This window comes from Zeus faber, assembly GCF_960531495.2.
Source record: "Zeus faber genome assembly, chromosome: 3".
NCBI classification, from domain to species: Eukaryota; Metazoa; Chordata; class Actinopteri; order Zeiformes; family Zeidae; genus Zeus; species Zeus faber.
The window spans coordinates 35270456-35294532 of NC_137190.1; the positions used below are offsets into that span (position 1 = coordinate 35270456).

General features: G+C 40.9%; 1 protein-coding gene across 1 annotated transcript in view; it reads right to left on the reverse strand.

Moving 5' to 3' along the window:
• Window positions 1-24077, reverse strand: part of fam189a1 (family with sequence similarity 189 member A1) — a gene marked incomplete at both ends in the record, with an annotated part of 158231 nt that overhangs the window by 71463 nt on the left and 62691 nt on the right. The window contains one exon of the mRNA XM_079997350.1: window positions 20465-20521. Within this exon, the coding sequence (XP_079853476.1) occupies window positions 20465-20521 (57 nt within the window). The remainder of the gene's footprint in view (window positions 1-20464; window positions 20522-24077) is intronic.

Sequence of the window (24077 nt, forward strand, 5' to 3'; positions counted from 1 at the left end):
GAAATAAAGATGTTTTAAAAAATCTCTCTCTCTCTCTCTCTCTCTCTCTCTCTCCCCTGCCATTCACTCCAGCGATCTGACCAGAGGGAAAGATCCTGGACAACGTATTTCACTAGCGCTCGTTCCTGTTGAAAGCGACCAGATTCGCCTCAGCTAGTGTTGCTATATGTTACTAACATACCTCGGAAACAACAGTAGCTGAAAGAGGGTCCTTATAGATCACAGCTCAAATGTCACATTTTCAGACAGCAGTGAGCAGAACCGATCCCCAGATTGCGCCAGGGACTGGCTTCATCTCTGCAAAGGTTAATGAATGCAGTCTGTAATTATTTGTGTGAAGTAAATTAACTGCACTGAAATAGCACTGCAATTTACACAATAATCCGATGGGGGAGGCGGTCATGCAAATCAGTTTTGGGGTCAGTGTCTCACTCAAGTTACTTGCTACTACGACGATTCGGGGATCTAACCAGCAATCCACCAGACGACTGCTCTACCTCCTCGATATTGCACCATTCCTCAAGAGAAAAAGTCTCCAGTTCTTTGTGGCATGAAGGAGCTGGAAATCTAGTTTTCACCGTTTGCTCCAGAACTTACCCTAAAGGTTCAATGATGTTCAGAAAAGGTGATTGAGAAGGCCTTGGAAGGCGGTTATCTGCTTCCTGGTCATGAAACCACCCTTTAATTTCTTTACCAGTGTGTATGGGGGTATTATCATCCTGGAATTTGGGATTATCATGAAGGAACAGTGTTTGCACTATAGATGCACCTGGTCTTTGAAAATTGACTCATCATCCTTGGTTGTTATGTAGAGTAATTGTTGAAACCAAAGTTCCCCACATGATGGCTGCCGATACCATTACAGATCCTCACTGTTTAAATGTTGGCAACAGACAGTTGCTCAAGGGTCCAGATTTTGTGCACTGTAACCAGGTTAAGCATCTTTCTGCACTTGCCTTGGATACAAAAAATGCCCCACCATACATGTAAATGCCAGCTCCGTGAAGCTCACGATGTGTCATTTTTGCTGAGACTGGTTACAAAGATTCTGACAGGTCTGACTGTGCCTTTGTGGCATCTACAGTACTCTCCTGGTGTCTGTATGTCCCTGTCTGTGAGCTACAACTTGTGACCACTGAGCCTCTTTGCTGAGGCAGCTTGTCCATGTTTGGAATACACTGTCAAGATTTTTGACAATGTTTCCCTTGACACATTATGTCAATGGTATACAACGCACAAAAAATGTGGGCACTAAGGAAGTGTAAATTGGCTCATATTGCTTTGAAAGCAACATGAGCAACATTGTTTACATATGTCAGGGACAACACATGGGGATTTTTCCCTAGCATTTATGACAAATATTGTTCAGTGTTTTTGTTTTGTGCCTATTGTACCCATTTGTGTAATTATGTGCCCAGTGGCGGCTGGTGGTGATATTGGATGAGAGGGCCAAATAAAAGTCTAAAACCTGTCAATTACTCATAGTACAGAATAATATCTGATATAGGCTCTACAGCAGGGAAACTATAGATCTTGCTATAACTCCACTATCCTGATTCCATCTCATAGTAAGTACACACTGTATGGCACATTCCAAATTCTATAGCAGGTATGCTAGTGTGTGCCATCACACACACTGAAACAAATAAGATATTATAGAAAACAGTTAATTAGATCAGAGGCAGAGCGATTTGTAATAGAAAATGCTGTTTAGCACGTCTGAAGTGAGCACATGGGAAACACTTTGGCAATGTATTTTTGTATTCTGTATGAAACCGGACCACATCTTTAGACTCGTGAGCAAGTTATTTGAGGCAGTTATATGTTGTGAAATTTCGAAACTCAACTATGAAACCTGACTTGGCCGTGAACTTCCATACCTCTGACACCTGGTCTTCTCCCCTTGCCAGAAAAACCTGCCTCCCCTGCACCAAATCCTGCCCACTGCGCCTCCAACACCATAATTTCTTCCCATAGTCAACTTCCATAATTTCCTGATTCTCTTTCCGAAGAGAGTCCTGTGGCAAGCAGCTCAGAACTCCATGGTACAGTTACTTGTTTAACTCAAAACGGTGAAGAGTGATTGAAGTCAAGTGGCTGATAAGTCTCAAGCTGCTTTTTTTGCACTGTAAACCTAAAATTATTTGGACATTATCCGGTTAAGCTGTATGTGTGAACATTACCCAGACTTTACCCAGCCAGCACCCTAGTACAATGTCTGGGTAATGTCCAATTGAACGCTATGTGTGAATGGAGCAGGTAATTGTCCGGATCATTCACAGCGAGCGAGTGGGTGTGTTGTGTGTTGATGACGTCTATCAGTTAGTCTCCGCCAGTTATTTACCTTTGTGCGGATCTTCGTGCATGGAGTGTACCTGCTGCATACTCCTTTCCGCTTTCTTTATTATTCCTTTCCACTCTCTCGTTTATATTGCAGATACATCCGAATAAATGTGTATCAATGCAAAAAAAAGCTCAACTACTGATAAGTCTGTCGCCTCGTCCGCCAGCTCGGGTGTGCTGTAAGACTCTGCAGTGTCATTGCATCACGTCCTGCCTCCTGCACGCTCTACCCAGGCTCCACCCCTCATCTAACCCAAACAGATTATTTCCAGGTAGTGTAAACGCGTTTGACACGGACAATCTCCCTTTTTATTGCTATATGTGTGAAAGGGTAATTCTGAACAAAGTCCGGATAGTCAAGTCTGGACATTGTTCAAAATGTATGAAAGCAGCTTCAAACTCACAAGATAAACAACATAAGCCAAAAAAATAAAACAATCACAATCTTCAAAATGAAATTGTGAATATTTTTCGCTGTCCAGCGCTGACTATTAACTCTAAGTAAGCATGCACGCTATCTCATTTCATAAATTCACATACTTGATAGGAAAAAAAAACTTTTTAAACAGATCAGACTGTGACTCAGATAAATCACAGTGAAATGCACAGTCCTGCTGCCACCCACAATTGGCAGATGGCTCGGTAGTGTTTTGCCAGGTCTGAAAGCGTCCAGATGCTGCATTAGTCACCTGCCAGGCAGGACTGGGCCAGTGCCAGAGTCAGAATTTTACAGAAGTCTATGCTATACATGAAATTCATTAGCTGTGCCATGAACCAGATGAAAGTTGTTATTAAATCCAGGACACGGTGATGACAGACTGATGCTGTGTTGCTGTGTACTTAAACCCATGGCTACATTAATGCAAGCCTTCCCGATGCCAACAACATTCGCTTTCACTTTTGCAAACCCATCGACAATCCGTTCCATTTCCGCTAACAGGGCCCGACATCCACTTTTAGAAGTGGTTGCCAAGTTGGCAACAAACATTGGAAAGAATGACAGCATTTTATAATCAAATTATTTCAATACTAACAAAGTGAGTCCTGTTTTAAAGTTTTAAAACATAACAAATATCTTGACTGAAGATCTAACTTTCTTTTACAATTTATCTTAGTCTTATCAGTTTTCATTTGATTCAAACTTGTTTGCATTTGGAATTTAAAATTTAATATTTTCACGAGTACACAAGCCCCATTTCAATCCTGCTGTGACTTTTCCTAAATATGCTCCCTGCAAATGCATGCAAATACACCATTACTGGTGGAAACTGCTAAAAGCCTGCATTAAAAAAATGATAATCCCAAGTAATGTACTGTAGATCTGATAAATGTAATGATTTATTAATTAATTATGATGATGATGATTATTATTATTATGATTATTAATAATCATAATAATAATAATAACAATAATGTAATGACAATAATACTTAACATTTGATTATAATATTGTAATTTATCATATAGTCTGATAATCAGTGCTTCAACCAAGTTTGTTGTAGTGTTAAACTGTTAAAAGTTTTTGCCAGGATGACCCTTGATGACTGATGATTTGTGGCAATCATAGTCATCAGCAACTTGTACAGTTGTTCCTGCTCCTCCTTTTTAGCTGCTCTCTCATGTTGTCTTTATCCGCTGCGCATGTAGTTTTGCATTTTGAGGGGATTTGTGGGTTGATTCCACTCATTCATGTTCTGTGGTATATCTACTAAGTTCAGTCCAATGTAATCTGTGATTGGTTATAGCAATCAGACATTCAGACACAATTAGACACACCCACTGGCAGAAACATAAATCGGTGCCGGAAAACAAACAATAGAAAAATTGCCACACGTAGTCTCCTTTGTTTGTTTTCTAATTTGATTTGATGTTTAATTAAATAACATTTAATTTAACGTTATTGGATTATTATGGCAGCTGAAAATGGGCAAATTTTTCGAAAGATTGCTCGTGTTTCCTCCCTTACATGCCAAAGACTGGTTGGAAACGAGCATGGTCGGCATCGACTCCAGTGAAATTTAACAAGAATTTTGAGCATTTCATTCTCTCCTCCATTGTCAATCACTCAGAGCAGGGTCTCCTCATGTGTGTGGGAGGCAGGCAGCCACTAGCGCATATCTCCAGTGATGGAGCGGGAGAGAGAGGGTAGAGATGTCTTTTCTGATAATAGCGAATATCGCGAATATAGCGAATATATAGTCGAATATCTTAATGTTATTGCAAGTTAGGAACGAGTTATATACCCTAAATAAATAGAAAAGCAATTTTCTCAAATTTTCCAATACGGTTAATACAGTACCCCTAATGTTGGAGTCTATCAATACTACGGTCATAATCTAGCCCGTTTAATACCGGGTCTTGGTACCCAACCCTAGGCGCGAGCACTCAGGCCCCATTCCGTTGTGCCCCTGCTACCCCCTCCGCCAAATAGTCCAACATTTGCATTGAACACCCGAATCTGATTTGACTGTCGGTACAGCCCTGTATTTATAAAAAAGATATAAAGCATATATTGACAGAAAACTATATGGTTAAAGTGGATTCAAAATCTGACTCAGATCTGTAGAAAATATCTAAAAAAACAATTGCCAAAATAATTTTTGGTGTTAATAAATATAAATATAAATATAATAAATAGATTTCCCTGCACACCAGCTGATCAGCGAGTCTCCTACCCAAGACGGATCCCAAAAGAAGATGATTGAGCGGGTGCTGGAGCAAGGCATTTCTCAAGTCTTGGCCTCAGACAAAAACACTGCATCTTGTTCCGACCTGGGAGGACCTGGAAGTCCCTGAGTCAGTGCACAAGGCTCTAAAACCCCTTGTGGAATTTGCTGATGCTCTATCAGGTGACGTTCATAGCTCACTGTCCTAAGTCAAGCCTGTGCTTCATCTCTTCCACTCCAGCATCTTGGCAACTCAGGATGACACTGCACTGACCCAGTATATCAAAGTCTCCATCCTGGATCACCTGAAGGAGAAATTTGCTGACCGGGCCACAAACGACCTGCTGGACATGGCATCGTTAGCAGATCCCAGGTTCAAAACAACATACACTGCAGAAGAAAAGGTTGAGGAAATGAAGTGCAGAGCCTTATCAGAGATGTAGACAATTCTGTCTGACCAGGGCACAGCTGAGTCAGCTGTTTCATAGCCTCATGAAGCACCAACAGTACCAGAGCTAGAGCCACCAAAACATAAAACCCTCGGAAGCTTTTTTAAAAGGGCAACAACATCCTCTGCCACACCATCAGAGAGAGACCGAATTAAGCTGTCTGTAAATTGTCGGCTTACTTGCAGTCTGTTCGCAGCGGAACTGACTGACATTTCACTGCATATATGTATGAAAGTATGTATATGTATGTGACAAATAACCCTCTTTAATCTTGAATCTGAGAGTGAATCAGATCCCCTGCAGTGGTGGAAGGACCACGAGGAAATGTTCCCAAACCTGATGAATTTGGCGAAAAAGTATCTGTGTGTGCCCGCCACCAGTTCCCCATCGGAAAGGGTATTTAGTATCAGTGGAGATACAGTTACGTGCCACCAGGCATCTCTCAAGCCAGAGGCCGTTGATAGGCTTGTGTTTTTGGCACAAAATCTCCTGACAACCTGTTGGTACTGGATGTCACAAACCCACAGGACACCATGCACAAAATAATTGTTGAAAAGATACATATGTCCCCTTTAATGTACAGTAAGCAAAATGCCAAAAAGCATACGTGTGCAATTGCCTGGTTTGAATAAATACGGTTTTGTTAAATTTAACTTGGTTGTGATTTCCCCCTCTTTGCATGCAATTTTAGAAATTGTTCCAATAGAAACCACTAATGAATATAAACAAGGATGTTGTAATGCAGACATTTGTTGTAGAGAATAGGAGAATTATCATACCGATGTGATATGTAGGCATCAAAGGGTTAAATCGAGCATTTATGAAGTGCTTTAGAGGAGATTTCAAATTATCGAGATATATTGTGTATCCCAATTTAGCCTAAAAATATCAGAATATTAATTATAGGCCATATCGCCCAGCCCTACACCAGACCAGCATTAAGCAATATTTCCAAATACAAAATCTATAGAATGAGATTGGAATGGTGTACTAGAGAAACGTGCCAAGGAGAACCTGACGGCCCGGGGGCAGATGTGGAGAGATGTGAGATCAGAGAGGACAAGATGAATTGGTTGGAGCATAGCTTGTCGGTATGTCTGCTCCACTCAGTGGATATTAACCGCTGCCAACCAACTCACCCTGATTAAATCACTCTTCAGTGTACTTGCTCAGCTCCTTCAATGAATGAGAGAGTGAGATACCAAATTTTTTTTTTTTTTTAATCCCTGAATGGCCTCTGACAGAGCTATACTGCGACTCATCTCCAGATGGATTCCATGGTGACATCAGAAAAGAGAATCCATTTCAATATGAATAAATGATATGCTGTGATTATCCATTCATTTAGAATTCCTATAGCACCCTATTGGATTCCTCATTGGGTTCTATAGTAAATTCTATAGTAACGTATAACATATTGTGTAACATCCTATTGGTTATGGTTGCTATAGGAATTCCTCTAGTAATTCTACGATATTTTTGAAAATTGTAAGTGGCAAGGAGGGGTCTCCATGGATCAGGCTTGCTGTTTCACCACATTCCAACGGATGCTTGATCGGATTGAGATCTGGGGAATTTGGTGGCCAAGTCAACGCCTTGAATTTTTTGACATGTACCTCAAACCACCACGGAACAATGTTTGCAGTTTGGTAGGGCGCGTTGTCCTGCTGAAAGAGGCCACTGACATCAGGGAATACCGTGGCCTTGAAGGGTTGTACTTGGTCTGCAACAATGTTAAGGTAGGTGGTATGTGTCCAAGAAATATCCACATGGAGGCCAGGAATATTTCCTAGAGAATCACACTGCCTCAGCTTGCCTTCTTCCCATAGTGAATGCTGTTGCCATCTATTTACCAGGTGAAAGGACGCACACGCACCCGGCCATCCACATAATGGAAAAGAAAATGTGATTCATCAGACCAGGCCACCTTCTTCCATTGCTCAATGTTCCAGTTCTGATGCTCACGTGCCTATTGCAGGCGCTTTTGGCGGTGTACAGGGGTCAGCATGGGTACTCTGACCGGTCTACAAGGCCCCATATTCAGCAAACTGTGGTGCAATGTGTGTTCTGACACCTTTCTATCATAGCCAGCATTAACTTTTTCAGAAATTTGTGCTTCAGTAGCTCTTCTGTGGGATCCGACTAGGCGGGCTGGACTTCGCTCCTGACGCTTATCAATGAGCCTTGGGCGCCTATGACCCTGTCGTCAGTTCACCGGTGGTCCTTTCTTGGACCACTTTTAGTACAGTGTAGATGCTAACCACTGCATAACGGGAACACCCCACAAGACCTGCTGTTTTGGAGATGCTCTGACCCAGTCATCTAGTCACTCATTCATTACTCTAGCCCATTAATCCTGCTTCTAACACATCAACGTCAAGAACTGACTGTTCACCTGCTGCCTGATATATCCCACCCCTTGACAGGTGCTACTGGAATGAGATGAGAAATATTATTCACTTCACCTGTCAGTGGTTTTAATGTTGTGGCTCATCTGTGAATATTATATGCCAACATTTACTAATGTATTCCGACAACATTCTTTATTCTATATTTATTTTTAACCTGTGCCGTCAGCATGCTGGGCATACAAGTATTTGTATGCCATTGCATCTAGAACAGAGTTAGTCTGCAAGTGGAGATCAACTTCTCAACCTGCAATGCTGCTCTTTATTCATTCTTTAATCATCAAGAACTGCTGCAATAACTCTGTCCTGAGGACGACCTGTGGGATGACAAGAGCACAGCTTTTAGTTACACAGAACTGCCACCAATCCCCCTCTTTAGAGAACTATCTTACCATGATTTGGTCTATAAACAACTAATCCTTACTCTAAGAGGGGCAGAATCGCCACGGGCGAGACAAATAAACATGGCACCAAACAACATGTACAGTACATGGAAAAAAATAAACATAGAAATGTCGGACGACAACATTTATCAACAAAACAGAGTTAATCTAGTCCAGGAAAACTGGAACAGCAATTCGGCACGTGGCCTCTTCCTGTCATAGTTATGGCAGTAAATGAGGGAGGAAAGGAGAGGGATGTAATCAGGAGGGTGTTGGGGGTGTGTTTAAGGCGAGTGCTGTTGATTTGTGTGTGCCTGTGATGATACTGCCTGTGTGTGTGTGTGTGTGTGTGTGTGTATGTATATAAGGTCAGTATTATATCGTAGTGCCTCCAAGCAGCAGAAAAGGCCCGGAAGCCACCCTGAGTCTCACGGCCGTATAAGACACCCCACGACCCCAGGAAAGCCTAGAGCACCCTGCCCTACAGCCACAGAAGACCTTTCAGCCCCTAGAGAAGCCAGAAGCCCGTGGAGCAACACCCACGCCCAGCCCTGAGGAGCATAACCCAGTCCCGGGGCGTGTGAGGAGACCCTGCACCCCTGAGGCGCACACATACAATCCAGCCCATGCACATGCAGGCACAAGAAGCACACGTAGAACCTAGGCTGCGGACACCAGACATGGAAGGCAGGCCAAGAGCCTGGTCCCGTATGAACTGAGTATGAGTTTTGGCACTGGGAGAGATGGGCAAAGCACAACCAGATCAATGCAAGGGTGCAGCAGGCCGGGGAGCGACGACGCAGACCCCACTCCGGACCCAAACATGCCCCACCGCGCAGACGGCATGATAGAAGTCATCTCTGGAATTAAGGTAACAATGAGAACGAACATCTTTATCCACAAACCCATTTTTGAGCATTTTGTGTTGGGTAATACTTATGTGCTCTGTGCAAAATCTTATATTGGAGTTGCATTTTTGAATTGCGGGTCATAGAAAAGGTTTGTTGCAAATAAGCTTCCACAGGTTGTTATCGTTGGAAACAGCAAGGTCGCTTTCCCATTCCATGGTTGGTTAAGATAGTGTCGTCTGTTAAAATTCTATTTAATAAAAGCCTATAACCCTATAACCCCTAACCTTTTAATAAAATATATTGCGATTTTATTTAATGACCTATACTGCATGAGTACATCTTACTCATACAATATAGGTCATTAAAAAAAAAAAAAATCATCGGAGGTGGTGTAGGATGTTGTTCATTAGTTTGATTTTAACTTTTAGAGACTGCTGTAGTTGAAGGAATTGAAGGAAGCTGTGACCACCGATATTATACCTTTGGGTTAAGGTTGGGAAGGATATAAGCTAATTGTTTTCAAAAATGTTTTGAAAACAATTCGCTTATATCCTTCCCAACCTTAACAAATAATCTTCAGGTCTTTTCCAAGTCCTGAAGATTATTGGTCTGTTTTTAACCAGAAAATCCAGGTTGTGCCAGATTGGAGTGAATTTGTTTGGAGATAGTGTGACCACTGAGTTTGTGGAATCCTCACCACGCTGACAGAGTCATTGCGATGAATGGATTTTTAAAGCAATAATGTCTCTTTCTTGATTTAGTTAGGAATGGGAGATCAGATGTTAATAAATCCTGACATCCTGATTGTTCAATGTCTTGCCATCCATGGCCCAAAGATGGTTCACTAAATAGTAGTATCTGAAGTTTGGGGCTGCTAGGCCTCCACAGTCTTTATTTTTCTGTAGTGCTGCTTGTTTATTTCTCAATTTCTTCTATTTCCAATATAATATAGTAATTGAGTCTAGAGTATTAAACCAACTTACTGTTGGTTGGACTGGGGTCATTGAAAATATATAGTTTATTTTTGAACGTTTTTCATTTTCACTGCTGCTATCCTACAAATTAGTGAGATGGGTAGATTGTTTCATTGAGTAAGGTCTTCTTCAATGGATTTGAGCAATTGAAAAAAGTTAGGGGTAAACAAATCTAACAGATTGATGGAGATCTCAATACCAAGGTATCTAATGTTGAGTGGTAAGACCTTGTTTTTAGTCCAATTTATTGAATATACACTTCCGGGAGGAGTGATATTGGGTTCTGTAAATATAACAAAATATTGTCTGCATGCAAACGGATTTTGTGAACAGTTTCCTGTTTGTATGCCAATGATATTACTGATTTGACAGATGGTCGCCACAAGGGGTTCAATAAAGATCGCGAAAAAGTAAAGGGGAGAGCGGACATCCTTGTCCTGTGTCACGTTGTAGAGTGAATCGCTGTGAAGTGTAACCATTGGTGATGACAGAAGCAGATGGTAAGTTGTACAGAATTCTGATCCATTGAATGAGTGACTCTCCAAAGCAAATTTTTTTAAGGGTGGAAAAGATATATCCAATTCACTCTGTCAAATGCTTTTTCTGCATCTGCAGAAGCAATAACAGAATTTAAGTCTGAGATATGCTGATCATACTAAACCGCGCATAATGCTGGATCAGCGTCTGCTCTTGACAGAGCCTGTCTACTTTTTCAATTCTGTTTGTTCGCATGTTACTAATAATCTATGAATCGCAATTAATTAGGCTTCTATAACTGGAGGTGAGGGTTGGGTCCTTATTGGATTTGACCAAAACCGAAATGAGAGCAGTATTCATGTGTGGAGGCATGGAGGAGCTTGACTTAATCCCCGTTACCATTCTGATGAATAATGGGGATATAAATGGCCAGAAGTGTTTATAGAATTCAACTGGGTAGCCATCTGATCCAGGTGATTTATAGTTAGGCATTTATCGTTAGAGAGCTTCCCTGAGTTATTCTAGAGCAGGGGTGTCCAATACGTCGATCGCGATCGACTGGTAGATCACAAAGGTAGTGTGGGTAGATCGCGCGCCATTCAAAAAAAATGTTTTTAGATGTTAGCCTATCAACTATCCTCTATTTGGCATTTGCCACTTGATTGACATACAGGGCAGCCGGTCTGCTGCTGTTGTTCATTGGGTTACAATGACAACTACTTTGATCTCCTCTCTTCTAACACACGGGTCACCACGTAGAAAACGCGTGAGCTACTGCAAAACTATAGCAAGCTAAGTGACCTAGTTAGCTTTCAAATTTATATCTACTAAAGAAGGGATATAAAAAATGAGTAGGGGAGCCGGACAAGTAAGAAACCAAAAACTTTCCACTTCCATGCGGAATGGGAGGAGGATTTTTTTTTCCACCATGTCATATTTGAAGGACGTTTGTCTGTCGATATACAGTTGCTATTCCAAAAAAGTAAAATGTGGAGAGGCACTTTCAAACTGTTCATAAAAACTACGCCACTGATTTCCCTCCAAAAAGCGAGCTGAGAAAGAAAAGGGGACTGAACTGAAATCGCAGTTAATCGGACAGCAGTCATTTTTCACACAGCTGAATCCAAAAGCAAAGGCAGCCACCGCAGCATCGTTCCGGGTGAGTCACTCCATCATTAAGTGTAAGGAGTCCTTCCAAGATGGAGAGATGGTAAAAGAGGCCATCGTTGAGGAAGCTGACTAGTTGTTTCTGTATTTTAAAAATAAACCAGAAATATTATCTTCAATCAAAACTCTTCAGCTATTAAGAAGTACAGTAGTACTACACACAGCTGTGAAGTAATGGGAAATGATTTGAAACAGCAGCTTTGGAAGAACATCGCGGACTGTCAGTGTTTCTCATTGCAATAAGACAAGTCTACGGACATAAGTGATACAGACCAATTGTTGCATTTTAATTTGGATGGCGTTTACAGATATGACTGCAAAAGAGGAGCTGTTAACAATACTGCCCATCAGTTCAGTTAATGCTTTCAAAAGAAAAATGCAACATCTGCCCTCAAAGCTGCAGCGCCATGATTTGGGAAAATTAGCATGAGAGCTGGAGACCCAAGGGAAGGCATGTGCGCAACTTGACAGTGCACGCTACACAGAGCAGATTGAAAATTGTCTGTCAGACTTTCACAAATGGTTTCAAGGCTTTATCTGAGCCACTCGCTACATTTATGTGCTACCTGTTTAGGGAAGATATTGAGGTTGATTCACTGACATCAAAAATTGCAACACTGCTTCACATGAGCTCATCTGCAGTGGAGGATGAGATTTTGACACTACAGGCTGATATTCAGCTCAAGTCTAGGGCTCATGGACAGTTTTGGAACTTACTCACAGAGGAAAAGTACCCAAACATGACTTATTCGTGGGGGTGGTAGCTCAGGAGGTAGAGCTGGTCGTCTAGTAATCTAAAGGTTCCTGGTTCGATCCCAGGCTCCTCCTGCTAGCATGCTGTAGTGTCCTTGAGCAAGACACTTAACCCCTAATTGCTCCTGATGGCTGTGTCCGTCGGTGTTTGAATAATTGTAAGTCACTTTGGATAAAAGGGTCTGCTAAATGACTAAATGTAAATGTAATGTTATTTATGCGAGTCAGCCTTTTCCCACATGAAAATGATTAAGTCCAAATATGTTCCACCATGACTGATGATCATTTGGAAGCCTGCTTGAGGCTGGCCACCAGCAGCTACTGTTTGGACCATGCAACCCTGGCCGACTCCATTCAGTGCAAGTCATCAGAGTAAGCTAGTGACCAAAAATGTATTTAATTATATTGTACAGTAAGGGTTCATGCAGTGATGAAAGGACGCCAACATAGATTGTATATATATATATATATATATATATATATATATATATATATACATACATACACAGTGGGGCAAAAAAGTATTTAGTCAGCCACCAATTGTGCAAGTTCTCCCACTTAAAAAGATGAGAGAGGCCTGTAATTTTCATCATAGGTACACTTCAACTATGAGAGACAGAATGTGGGGAAAGAATCCAGGAAATCACATTGTAGGATTTTTAATGAATTAATTGGTAAATTCCTCGGTAAAATGAGTATTTGGTCACCTACAAACAAGCAAGATTTCTGGCTTTCACAGACCTGTAACTTTTTCTTTAAGAGGCTCCTCTGTCCTCCACTCGTTACCTGTATTAATGGCACCTGTTTGAACTCGTTATCAGTATAAAAGACACCTGTCCACAACCTCAAACAGTCCCACTCCAAACTCCACTATGGCCAAGACCAAAGAGCTGTCAAAGGACACCAGAAACAAAAGTGTAGACCTGCACCAGGCTGGGAAGACTGAATCTGCAATAGGTAAGCAGCTTGTTGTGAAGAAATCAACTGTGGGAGCAATTATTAGAAAATGGAAGACATACAAGACATAATCTCCCTCGATCTGGGGCTCCACGCAGGATTTCACCCCGTGGGGTCAAAATGATCACAAGAACGGTGAGCAAACATCCCAGAACCACACGGGGGGACCTAGTGAATGACCTGCAGAGAGCTGGGACCAAAGTAACAAAGGCTACCATCAGTAAATCACTACGCCGCCAGGGACTCAAATCCTGCAGTGCCAGACGTGTCCCCCTGCTTAAGCCAGTACATGTCCAGGCCCATCTGAAGTTTGCTAGAGAGCATTTGGATGATCCAGAAGAGGATTGGGAGAATGTCATATGGTCAGATGAAACCAAAATAGAACTTTTTGGTAAAAACTCAACTTGTTGTGTTTGGAGGAGAAAGAAAGCTGAGTTGCATCCAAAGAACACCATACCTACTGTGAAGCATGGGGGTGGAAACATCATGCTTTGGGCCTGTTTTTCTGCAAAGGGACCAGGACGACTGATCCGTGTAAAGGAAAGAATGAATGGGGCCATGTATCGTGAGATTTTGAGTGAAAACCTCCTTCCATCAGCAAGGGCATTGAAGATGAAACGTGGCTGGGTCTTTCAGCATGATAATGATCCCAAACACACCGCCCGGGCAACGAAGGAGTGGCTTCGTAAGAAGCATTTCAAGGTCCTGGAGTGGCCTAGCCAGTCTCCAGATCTCAACCCCATAGAAAATCTTTGGAGGGAGTTGAAAGTCCGTGTTGCCCAGCGACAGCCCCAAAACATCACTGCTCTAGAGGAGATCTGCATGGAGGAATGGGTCAAAATACCAGCAACAGTGTGTGAAAACCTTGTGAAGACTTACAGAAAACGTTTGACCTCTGTCATTGCAAACAAAGGGTATATAACAAAGTATTGAGATGAACTTTTGTTATTGACCAAATACTTATTTTCCACCATAACTTGCAAATAAATTCTTTAAAAATCAGACAATGTGATTTTCTGGATTTTTTTTTCTCATTTTGTCTCTCATAGTTGACGTATACCTATGATGAAAATAGCAGGCCTCTCTCATCTTTTTAAGTGGGAGAACTTGCACAATTGGTGGCTGACTAAATAATTTTTTGCCCCACTGTATATATATACATACATACATACATATATATATATAAAGAGAGAGAGAGAGTATACTCAGTATATATATACACATTAATATATTTAGCATATTTTAATGCAGGTAGATCATTTTGACCTGGTCATTTTAAAAGTAGCTCGCAAGCCGAAAAAAGTGCGGGCACCCCTGTTCTAGAGTAAGTGGTTGATCTCATGTGGTAGCCTGCCCTGAGGATAGTTTAGGGAGGTTGATATCGAGGAATGAGTTAATGTTTGATATATTTGATTATCTGAGTGATATAGCTTATTATAAAAGTCTCTGAATATTTAATTGTTGTCTTGCGGGGTGTGTGTTATCCTACCCTGTGAAATTTTGATGTAATCAGTGTTCCTCTACAGTGGTACAGTGGCACAGTGCATTGCATTGGTCCTTGGTTAGATTCCCGCCTGGGGAGCTGTTGGCACCATGCTCCAGTGAGTTATCTCCCAATTAGAGTCCTTTCTGTGTGGTGCTCACATGGGTTTTCCTCCATGTAATGTCAGTAAGGACCACCACCGAAAGCATGCACAACGTCTGACCAGATGGACATTTGTAACCAGGTCCCCAGGTGTGTCGTTCTATGCTGCCCGCTACGACGGACATTTGTAACCAGGTCCCCGGGCGTGTCGTAGAATGCTGCCCACTGCTCCTGGCTGCCCCCCCCCACCCCCGGAGGAAGGACAAGCCAGGATGGGTCAAATGCAGAGAACTCATTTGAGTGGCCACCTTCCGAAGCGTATGTGTTGCTGTGTGACAATTATGAAGAATTCTTCTTCAATTAATTGGCAAGAAATTTGTCAGTGAATTCAAAATAATTCACTCTTGTTTGTTGCTTGATGGATGATATTATCAAGTTGAGAAGTAATTGTCTAGGTCTCATTTCAGACTTGCTCAATGGGTGAGCGGGCTTGTTGAGGGAGTGCAAGTTTTTTTTTTTTTTTTTTTGTTTTTTTTTTTTTAAATCGTTGTTCTAGTTTATTTTGGCATTCTTATCTTTTCTTCTTCTTGTGAGTGGAGAATGAAATAATCGACCCCTTGGAACTGCCTTTGCCATTTCCCAGAGTAAGGATGGTGATTTCTGGAGAGTCATTTGTTCAATGAAGGAAGTCCATTCTCTGGAAAATAAATGGTTACATTTTTTATCTGTCAGAAGTGGGGTGTTTAACCACCACCTGCCTGGAGGGTTCGGGTTTGTTTCATTTATGAGGTTGAAATGAATTGGTGCGTGATCAGGGATTACAATAGGGCTGATTTCGGGATAAGTGATTTTGGACATTTCCGAGTTAATGTAAAAAAAAAAAAAAAAAAAAGTCAATTCTCGAGAAGCTTTATTGAGTAAGTGAATGAGTAATATGTGTATTCTCTATTATGTGGATAATTTGATGGCCAACAATCGCCAAGAGCAAGATTACTTATATATTGTTTTATAGTGTCTTGTAATTATCTCTGGTTTGTAAGCATTCTAAACTAGGATCAAGCACTGTGTTGAAGTACCCTACCAGTATTGAGACTGAGAATTCTAAGATTTTTTTAAATATATTGTGAAAGAAATTTGGGTCATCCTCATTGGAGCCATAAATATTAGCTATGGTTAATTTGATGTTTCATAAAATTCCATTAATCATTATGTATCGCCCTACGGTGTCTGATATTGTGGTTTCATTCTGATATGGCATACTTTTATTGATCAATATAGAACACCCTGATATATGATGCAGAAAACATCTGATTAACCCATTTAGCTTTGAGTTTGAGGTGCTTGGTTGCAGCGAAGTTTTCTTGCATTAGACAGAAGCTGGGGTTCATCCTAGTAAGGTGACTTAGGATTTTGCTATGTTTAGCTGGTGAGCTCAAACCTCTCACATTCCAACTAAAAACTTAATGAGTTTCATTGAGGTTGGTTCGGGGGTGATGGATGTAGATTTGTAGTTTTTCCATGCAGAAGCACAGTGCATCCAAGGCAATAGCTACACTACCATGCCCATGTTTCCCCATAGATAGATCTGAGTTTTTCCCCTTTACATTCGTTTTTACTGTCCAAGTATTGCAGGATGTTTGTAAGGATACATAACATAGAACACAGAACATTGCAGCGTCAGACATACATATAGTGAGAGAGTGGATAGAGAGTGAGAGTGATGAGAGAAGTAGGGGTGAGGAAGGTGAGATGATGAGTGAGCAAAATTTACAATCCTGACATAGATAGGATGCTAATTTCTACATCTCCCATATCAGAATTATCAGAATAACCAGGGTGTGGTGGAGGAGTCTCAGAATAACAGACCGTCTAGATAGTTTATCAACAACCAGCGTTAAACGTTTACCCTTCTGCCGGTTCTCCTTCAGGATGAGATACACCATCTTCTGTCGGTTGTTCATCTCCCGGGGAAAATGATCATTCATACCCAGCATGGTTACTTTCAGCTCCAGTCCTTTGCTTTTAACCAGCTCCTTGTGCTTGAAGTGTTCAAACTTGGCAATGACGGAGCGGGGACGGTTCCCAATGTGGTGTCCCAGTCGTTTAACCCGGTGGAAGGTGATCTGCTTCACACTGTCCCTGGGGACATTGAGGGCAGTATGGAGGAAGACTTTCACAATGTTTCCTGGGGTCTTGGTGTTGTTCTCGGGGATCCCAGAAAATATAAGGTTGTCCCTCATACTTCTGGATCGGATATCCAGGATAGTCTCTTTCATTGCTTTATTTTCTTTCTTTACAATCTCCATCTCCGTTGTGAGGCGCTTCATGCAGGTTTGTTTTAGATCTGCGTGGTATCTAGCCAACCATGGGGTGCAGGAAATCAAGGCTGACTTTGATCTCAGAAATCTCTCGGAGGAACGGACCAAGCATGTCCAGCTTCTTGTTGATATCATCCAAGACACTAACCTCTACATCCTGGGAATAAGATCATCTGTATCGGTAGCCGAGTCTGCTTTCTTCCTTTTACTGGATTGTTATGGTCCTGGTCCACTTCCATCACATACTTGTCATAATAATAATCAATATAATCCTTGAGGTCCTCCACTTTGGATATGCGTAGTGTGTTTTTATTGTATTTTTTGCAATTAGCTTTGTTATTTGTCTTATTTGGAGCAGATTGTCGGTGTTTTAATTTGTGCAGCTGGGCTCTCCCATGTTAGATCTGTACTCACTTCCGTCTTCTCACGAGATCACAGCATTCTCCGCCTCATCACAGCATGCCAGCATTCTTATTACATCCTATCAGTTCGGGTTGCTATAGGAATTCCTATAGGAATTCTATGATACTTTGGGACATTGCATATCGGAGTCTATAATACATCCTATAGGAATTGTCCCGAAAACATGTAATTTGTAGAGGATCCTATAGGATTTAATGTATTTTTGTGCAAGGGAACCCAGGCGAGCTACTGGTGATTCAAGTAAAAACACACGGAGCACAAGTACAAGTAATGTTGCCAGTGTTTATTTGTGCGATGGCCAAGCTCAACTGTCGAAGCTTTGCCTCCTTTGTCCATCAAACGTAACAGTCCCGGTCCAGAGTGGGCAAGTAACCAACGAGGTATGGAAAACCAAGAATCTTTTGTTTGCAGCTGAGACACGGACAATCTTCTGTTTACAAAAGAGAGGCATCCCCACCAAACAGCATGACTACTTTGTGCTGTATGTTTTCATGCTATTTAACATGACATTTTTATTTAGCTAATGCGCTCAAAAACACTGGAGTCAACATCTATATATGACACATTTTCCAATGTGTCACCCATTAGAAGTTATGACACACACACAAAACACTTCTAAACACACTTGTCTAAAAGTCTATTTACTGCTATTAGGCTATAAACAGTATGAAACAGATCCATTCAGTTCTGTCTGGATGGATGATGATTCAGTACCGGTATAGAAAACCATAAATTTGACTTTGACACTGGTGCCTAAATTATACTGTATTGAATTTACAATAACAATTTCTTTTTTTTTCTTACTGTACAATCCTTTAAATATCTCAAAAGGCCATACTACGGATGCAATTCTGTCAATGCCATTAATGTGATCCACCACAGGGAAACCCGTTGGAAAAACTATTGCTACCCTTTTTCTATCTTTTTTCCCCCACATAATTTGAAAGTAAAGAATCAGAGCCTCCAAACAAGGTGTCAATTGTGCAAATCAAGCAAATATTTTTAAAAAGTGCGGCAAACTGCGTTTCTGAGATAGTCACCCTCAAAGTTTCCCAAACCCTTGGATCCATTTAGCCAGCTCCCAGAATGCAAACGGATTGGAGGACCAAGAAAGCCACATGGCTACTTGCCACAGGGGTACTTCACACCCTGCTAAATGGGGCAAACTCTGCATTGTGCTTGTGTTTAAAGGGAATGTTGAACAGCGTCAACATCTTGGTTTTAAAAAAAAAAGCTTTTATTTAACAGTAGGAATATACATGTTTTATAAAAGTGGAATTATTTAGGAGTTTAAAAGTGCAGACAACACAACAAAATGCAGTCTGTCAATAAAATGAGTCTCTGTATATCACCCTCTGTGTGTCATTTAATATATAAATGTATCTATCAATTTTACATTTATCAATCTAAACCATTGCTACTTGTTCATAATCTGCATCACCAACCTAAACGGACTTCATCACGTCATCAACTTTTCACTGTTCCATCGTAACAACAGCGGGCGTATAGTCAGTATCCTCCGGTGGTTCTTGAAAATATTCCGTTTCATCGTCACATTCAGGTAGAAATCGCTGTTTGAAATGTTCTCCAAGACCGGTATCAGATTCAGCATCGCTGTGGTTCTTGGCGTCAACATCAGAGAACTGACTATCATCGCAGAAAATGTAGTCCAGTACGTGCTGCTTACACCGACTAGGATCTATCGCACTGGTCTGATTAAGGTCCGCGATATGATTTAAAGCTTCCGCCATCCACTGCTCCTAATCCATAACAACACGGAGATAAAAGTTTTCACAGAAATGTGAGAATGAAGGCTCCTCGTCTTGCGTTTAAACCATTTGTTTACGGAAGTGAAGTCAGCTTTTCTTCTTTATGGCTTATGCCACCTACACAACAATGTATCCAGGAGTGTGTAAAACTAGTAAGATTTAAAGGTTGAACTATCAAAACGGCTTCACATTGTGACTTCACATCACATGGAATATGAAGGAACGTTTTTCACCTGGACAGTCACTTTAAAGGAAACGATTGATCGGTGTTTGCGCTGTTCAACGTCTTGGTAAGTGAACTGTATTTCCATATGGAATTGAATGGGAATATTTAACTCGACGGTTTAACATTTATCTACTATATATTAATCAAAGTGGGTTTTGAAAATACGTTGAGAGAAAAGAAAAATCACAAACTAACATGAATCTGGAAAAATCTAATTTTCCTTCTTGAAAGGTTTTTTCAACTAATTTGGCGGCTCATGGAGATTTTTGAAATGCGCAACAATGTGAATTTCGCTGTGGTGGGTCAGAAATGTTCTTAATTCCAACACACAGCCTAAACAAACATGTGTAAAGAGCTGGGAAAGCCTTCTGCCTGACTGTTGGTGCTGGGCTTTCCAAGTCACCGGTTGTAAGGTGTATCCGTCATGCCACCCAGAGGTTGTGACCGGGCCAGGTATTAAAAACCTGGGCCAGGGTTTTTAGCACAGCCTCAAAGGTATTATAGCTGGAGCCACATCCACAGACAAATCACTGGCAAATGTGATGCAGAAACACAGTTTGGGTTTTCCAGCACACATGCAGTACTGTGTTCCCATGGCCAGGAAATTTTTAATATTAATATATTGGATTAGATGAGATTCAGTTAGATTACATGAGAGAGTTAGGCAGATAGATGGATAGCTCAAGAAGGAGGTATTTGTGTGGATGGTACTTACCACTAGAGAGAGGGGTCTCTTCCATGACACCACTCCTATCAGACCAGAGAGCAGCACCTTGGGGATAAAGCACATTATGGATATTACACAGCTGAGTGATTCAGCATATTTTTGTGAGAACAACAGTATGTACCAGCATATAAACAAACTAACAGACAAAGCACCTAGCAACAGCACACATACAGTCTTGTCAGAAGTCTCATCAGAGAGCTATCAGAATTGCATTGACCATTTTTGGAACGTTCATGGTAAAGTAAGTGGTCATAATCCTAATGCGGCCACTTAACAGTATTAATGTGTGACAAATCTGCGTCTCTCTCAGGTCTGCTGCATATGCCAGACATAAAAATGCACAGCTGAGATATGCATTTTTCTGTAAAACCACCGTCTTTAAAAGCACCTGTTTAAAGTGAAGTAGCAATTTGTATCCACCTCCGTTGTAACGAGTTTACAATACACCGCTTGTCAGGCTTCCTTGCTGTGTGGGACAACACTCCCCCTGTTGTAATGGTAATGATCAGCTGTAATGCAGTAAATCTCATGACAGCCATTCAAGGGGCCTAATGCCATGGGCACACTACACGACTTTCAAAGTCGTCAGATGGTTGTACACAACTTTCTGTCTTGTGATCAGGAATCTTGAAGTCGTTGCAGTTCAACACTACATGACTGATCGACGACAGGAGGAGTCACACATTACAAGATCTTTCACCAGGACAAATCCCCGATGAGTCAGTCGGGTCTCCAAATTATGTTTTGTCACGAAAACACACGAGAACTGAACCGGAAATGACGTGATAACATGCATGACACAAGTTTATTTCTTTTTTTTTATTATATTCTTGATCACTGCAAAAAAAAAAATAAAAGCAGAATCTTAATAAAAAAATACATCAAAACCGAGAAAAGGAAAGTAAAATAGGTATGTTTCTGGCTGCTGCTACGTGCACTCCCGTCTCGACTCCGCCTCCCGCTCTCATGCTCTCATTTGCTATAGCTCGTTGCGTCACTACCGAATCGAAACCCAACCAGATATTAAACCTGCTTGATATCTCACCGGCATCTGCGAGCCATTGGCGAGCATTCGGATCATGTTGTGAGCAGTTCACAAATTAACCACTCTTATGTGAAGGATTGCTAAATACTGCCAGGGAGGAGGGGGGTGTAAAGTATGGGGATGTTTTGAGTCAAATTGTGAAAGATGTGACAGATGGCACAAATGTCATAACATCATCAGGCGTCTTCCTGGGGAAATCAAACAGGATCTGCAAATCTGCCCAACAGGAGACATCAATCATCATGGAAGACCCAAGCACTAAGTTATTTGTGTAGTAATTAGTAAACGTTTTGTAAAGTTATTTTTAAGCATGCACACACAAATGGAGAAGTTTGCATTTTAATATATAATATGTTTATAAGGGGAATGTAACGGGAACTGTGACACCTGCACAGGTCCCTGACTAAATAGAATTCTCTCTATCAAATTAATGTCAAGAGTCCAAATACGGTGTTTTTTTTCAGTTATAAATAACATTCTTTTTTTTTTTTTTACGATAACGACTCTTAAAACTGAGTCTGCGTTCATATGAAGAACATTTAGGACTCTAATAAGTGCTGTGTCAGTGCTGTGGTTGGGCTGGGAATCGTAATGGAAGGAGCCAAAGTGAGCATTTAAAATGAAGTAGTTGTTGAATTGATTGAAAAAATATTTCTTCTAAGAACTTACTCATAAGGTTTCTTTTTAAATAGCTGCAGTCCTCAAAGTATTATATGAATAGAAAATGCCAGAGACAAAGGAGCTGTTCATAAGTTTGACACGGCAGCTAATAACATTTTCTTTGTAAAGCTAGTAGGAGGAGAGTCAAAGCAGCAGTAGAACATCTTGAGATTCGATATAGTTTTCTCAAATGTTGCACTGATGTATTTTTGTATGGTAGCAAGGCGGTCATAAAATATCTTTGTATTAAATGCATCACGTTTATCAGTAAGGAGAAGATCTAGCACCGAGGACTGGCACTGGAGGGGTTTTGCCACTTTGTTAAAATCTTTATCAGAAAATATTTACATAGTTTGCGTTTTCACTCTTGATTGCTCCATTCTATATTGTAGTTTATGTCTTTGTAAGGCCTGTTTTTATATATATCATAAATCTGGAATTTTGTACACTTGCCAGCCAAGTGTCCAGTGTTTGGATCTAGAATCCAGTGTTTCAATCTAGAGTCCAAATATAGAATGTCATCCTGGTACTTTTCACATAGTATTTGATGCTTTCTATGATTTCAATTGCCGGGGACTTTGGCTATATGCTTAGCATTGTTGTTTGTTAGCGTTAGCACAAGGTGCTTCCAAAGCTAATATGTGTTTGTCTATTAGGTTGCCATTGGACTCACGCGTAGCGATCTTCTGGATTTGGTCAGACACAGTGGCTTGCATGCATTCTCTCTTTGCTTCGAGTGTAGAGAAAGTAGACTTAAATTCAAGGGAGAGGGCATTCCTCCAGTGTTCCAAAGTATTTCTCCAAAATCACTCTTTAAATCTTGGACCTGAAGCACGTATTCTGTTGAACATCCCCATAGATAGATATGCAAGCAGGTCACTGGTCCTCATTAAAGTTGGACTCCTGTCAGTAATTAGAGTGAGCTGCAAAGGCCTCTAAAAAGGAACACTTTCATCCCGGTGGCATCTCTAAGAATATGCAGTCTTGGCCTGCACTGAAGGACATAAAAATGCACGTGGCAAGGGTAATCACCCTGAGGAATGGCTGTACTGCATAAAGGAAAATATAAAATAGCTATGTGGATGTGCCATTTTAAAGTTTTTCTTTGTTCACAACGGAATAACATTGGCTGAAACATGACCTAAGAATCCAAAAATGCTAGATTTTCTACCTGATATATTTAAATCGAATTTGTTTCTGAATGCAATGAATATTATGCAGTGCATTCAGAAACTAATTCGATTTACCTTTTACACTTTCTTTTATAGCCTTACTCTAAAAAGTACTGAATCACTTTTTTTCCTCATCAATCTAGACAGAATACCAGGTTTTCTGATTTTTTTGCAAATCTATGATAAATAAAAAACTTAAATATCTGTTCCAGGAAGTTCGGAGTTGCTCTAACTTGATTGTTGATCAAGCTGTTTGCAATTTTGAGAAATTGAAAATCGATTTATCATGTCTGTCCTTCTGCTGCATTCCATTGAAGTCGGAACTTAGAAAAATCCAACATCCCACTTGGAAACAAGCATTCAAGTTGGTATTCCTTGTCGAAATTCCTGAGGTAAACAATCTGATGTCATAGCGACACGGTGGCCCACATACGTAGTTAAAGGCAAACATCTGTTAAGGTCCCCTTGGATCGATTTCTTTTTGAAAACATGTCCTAGTTTAATCAAAACTACTACACGTTTATTGCATTAGTCATGTGGCTCCTGTGCAGATAGAATTCACAAGCTTGCCAAACAAACACAAATGTCATGTTTTCTCCAACAGAGGCAATTTCTTCTAGTCATCCTTTAAATTGATGACTAGAAGAAACCCTGCAATTTCTCAGAATAAGGTACCTCTAAAATTTTTTAGTAATGTTCAGATGATTAACATTTATTTATATTC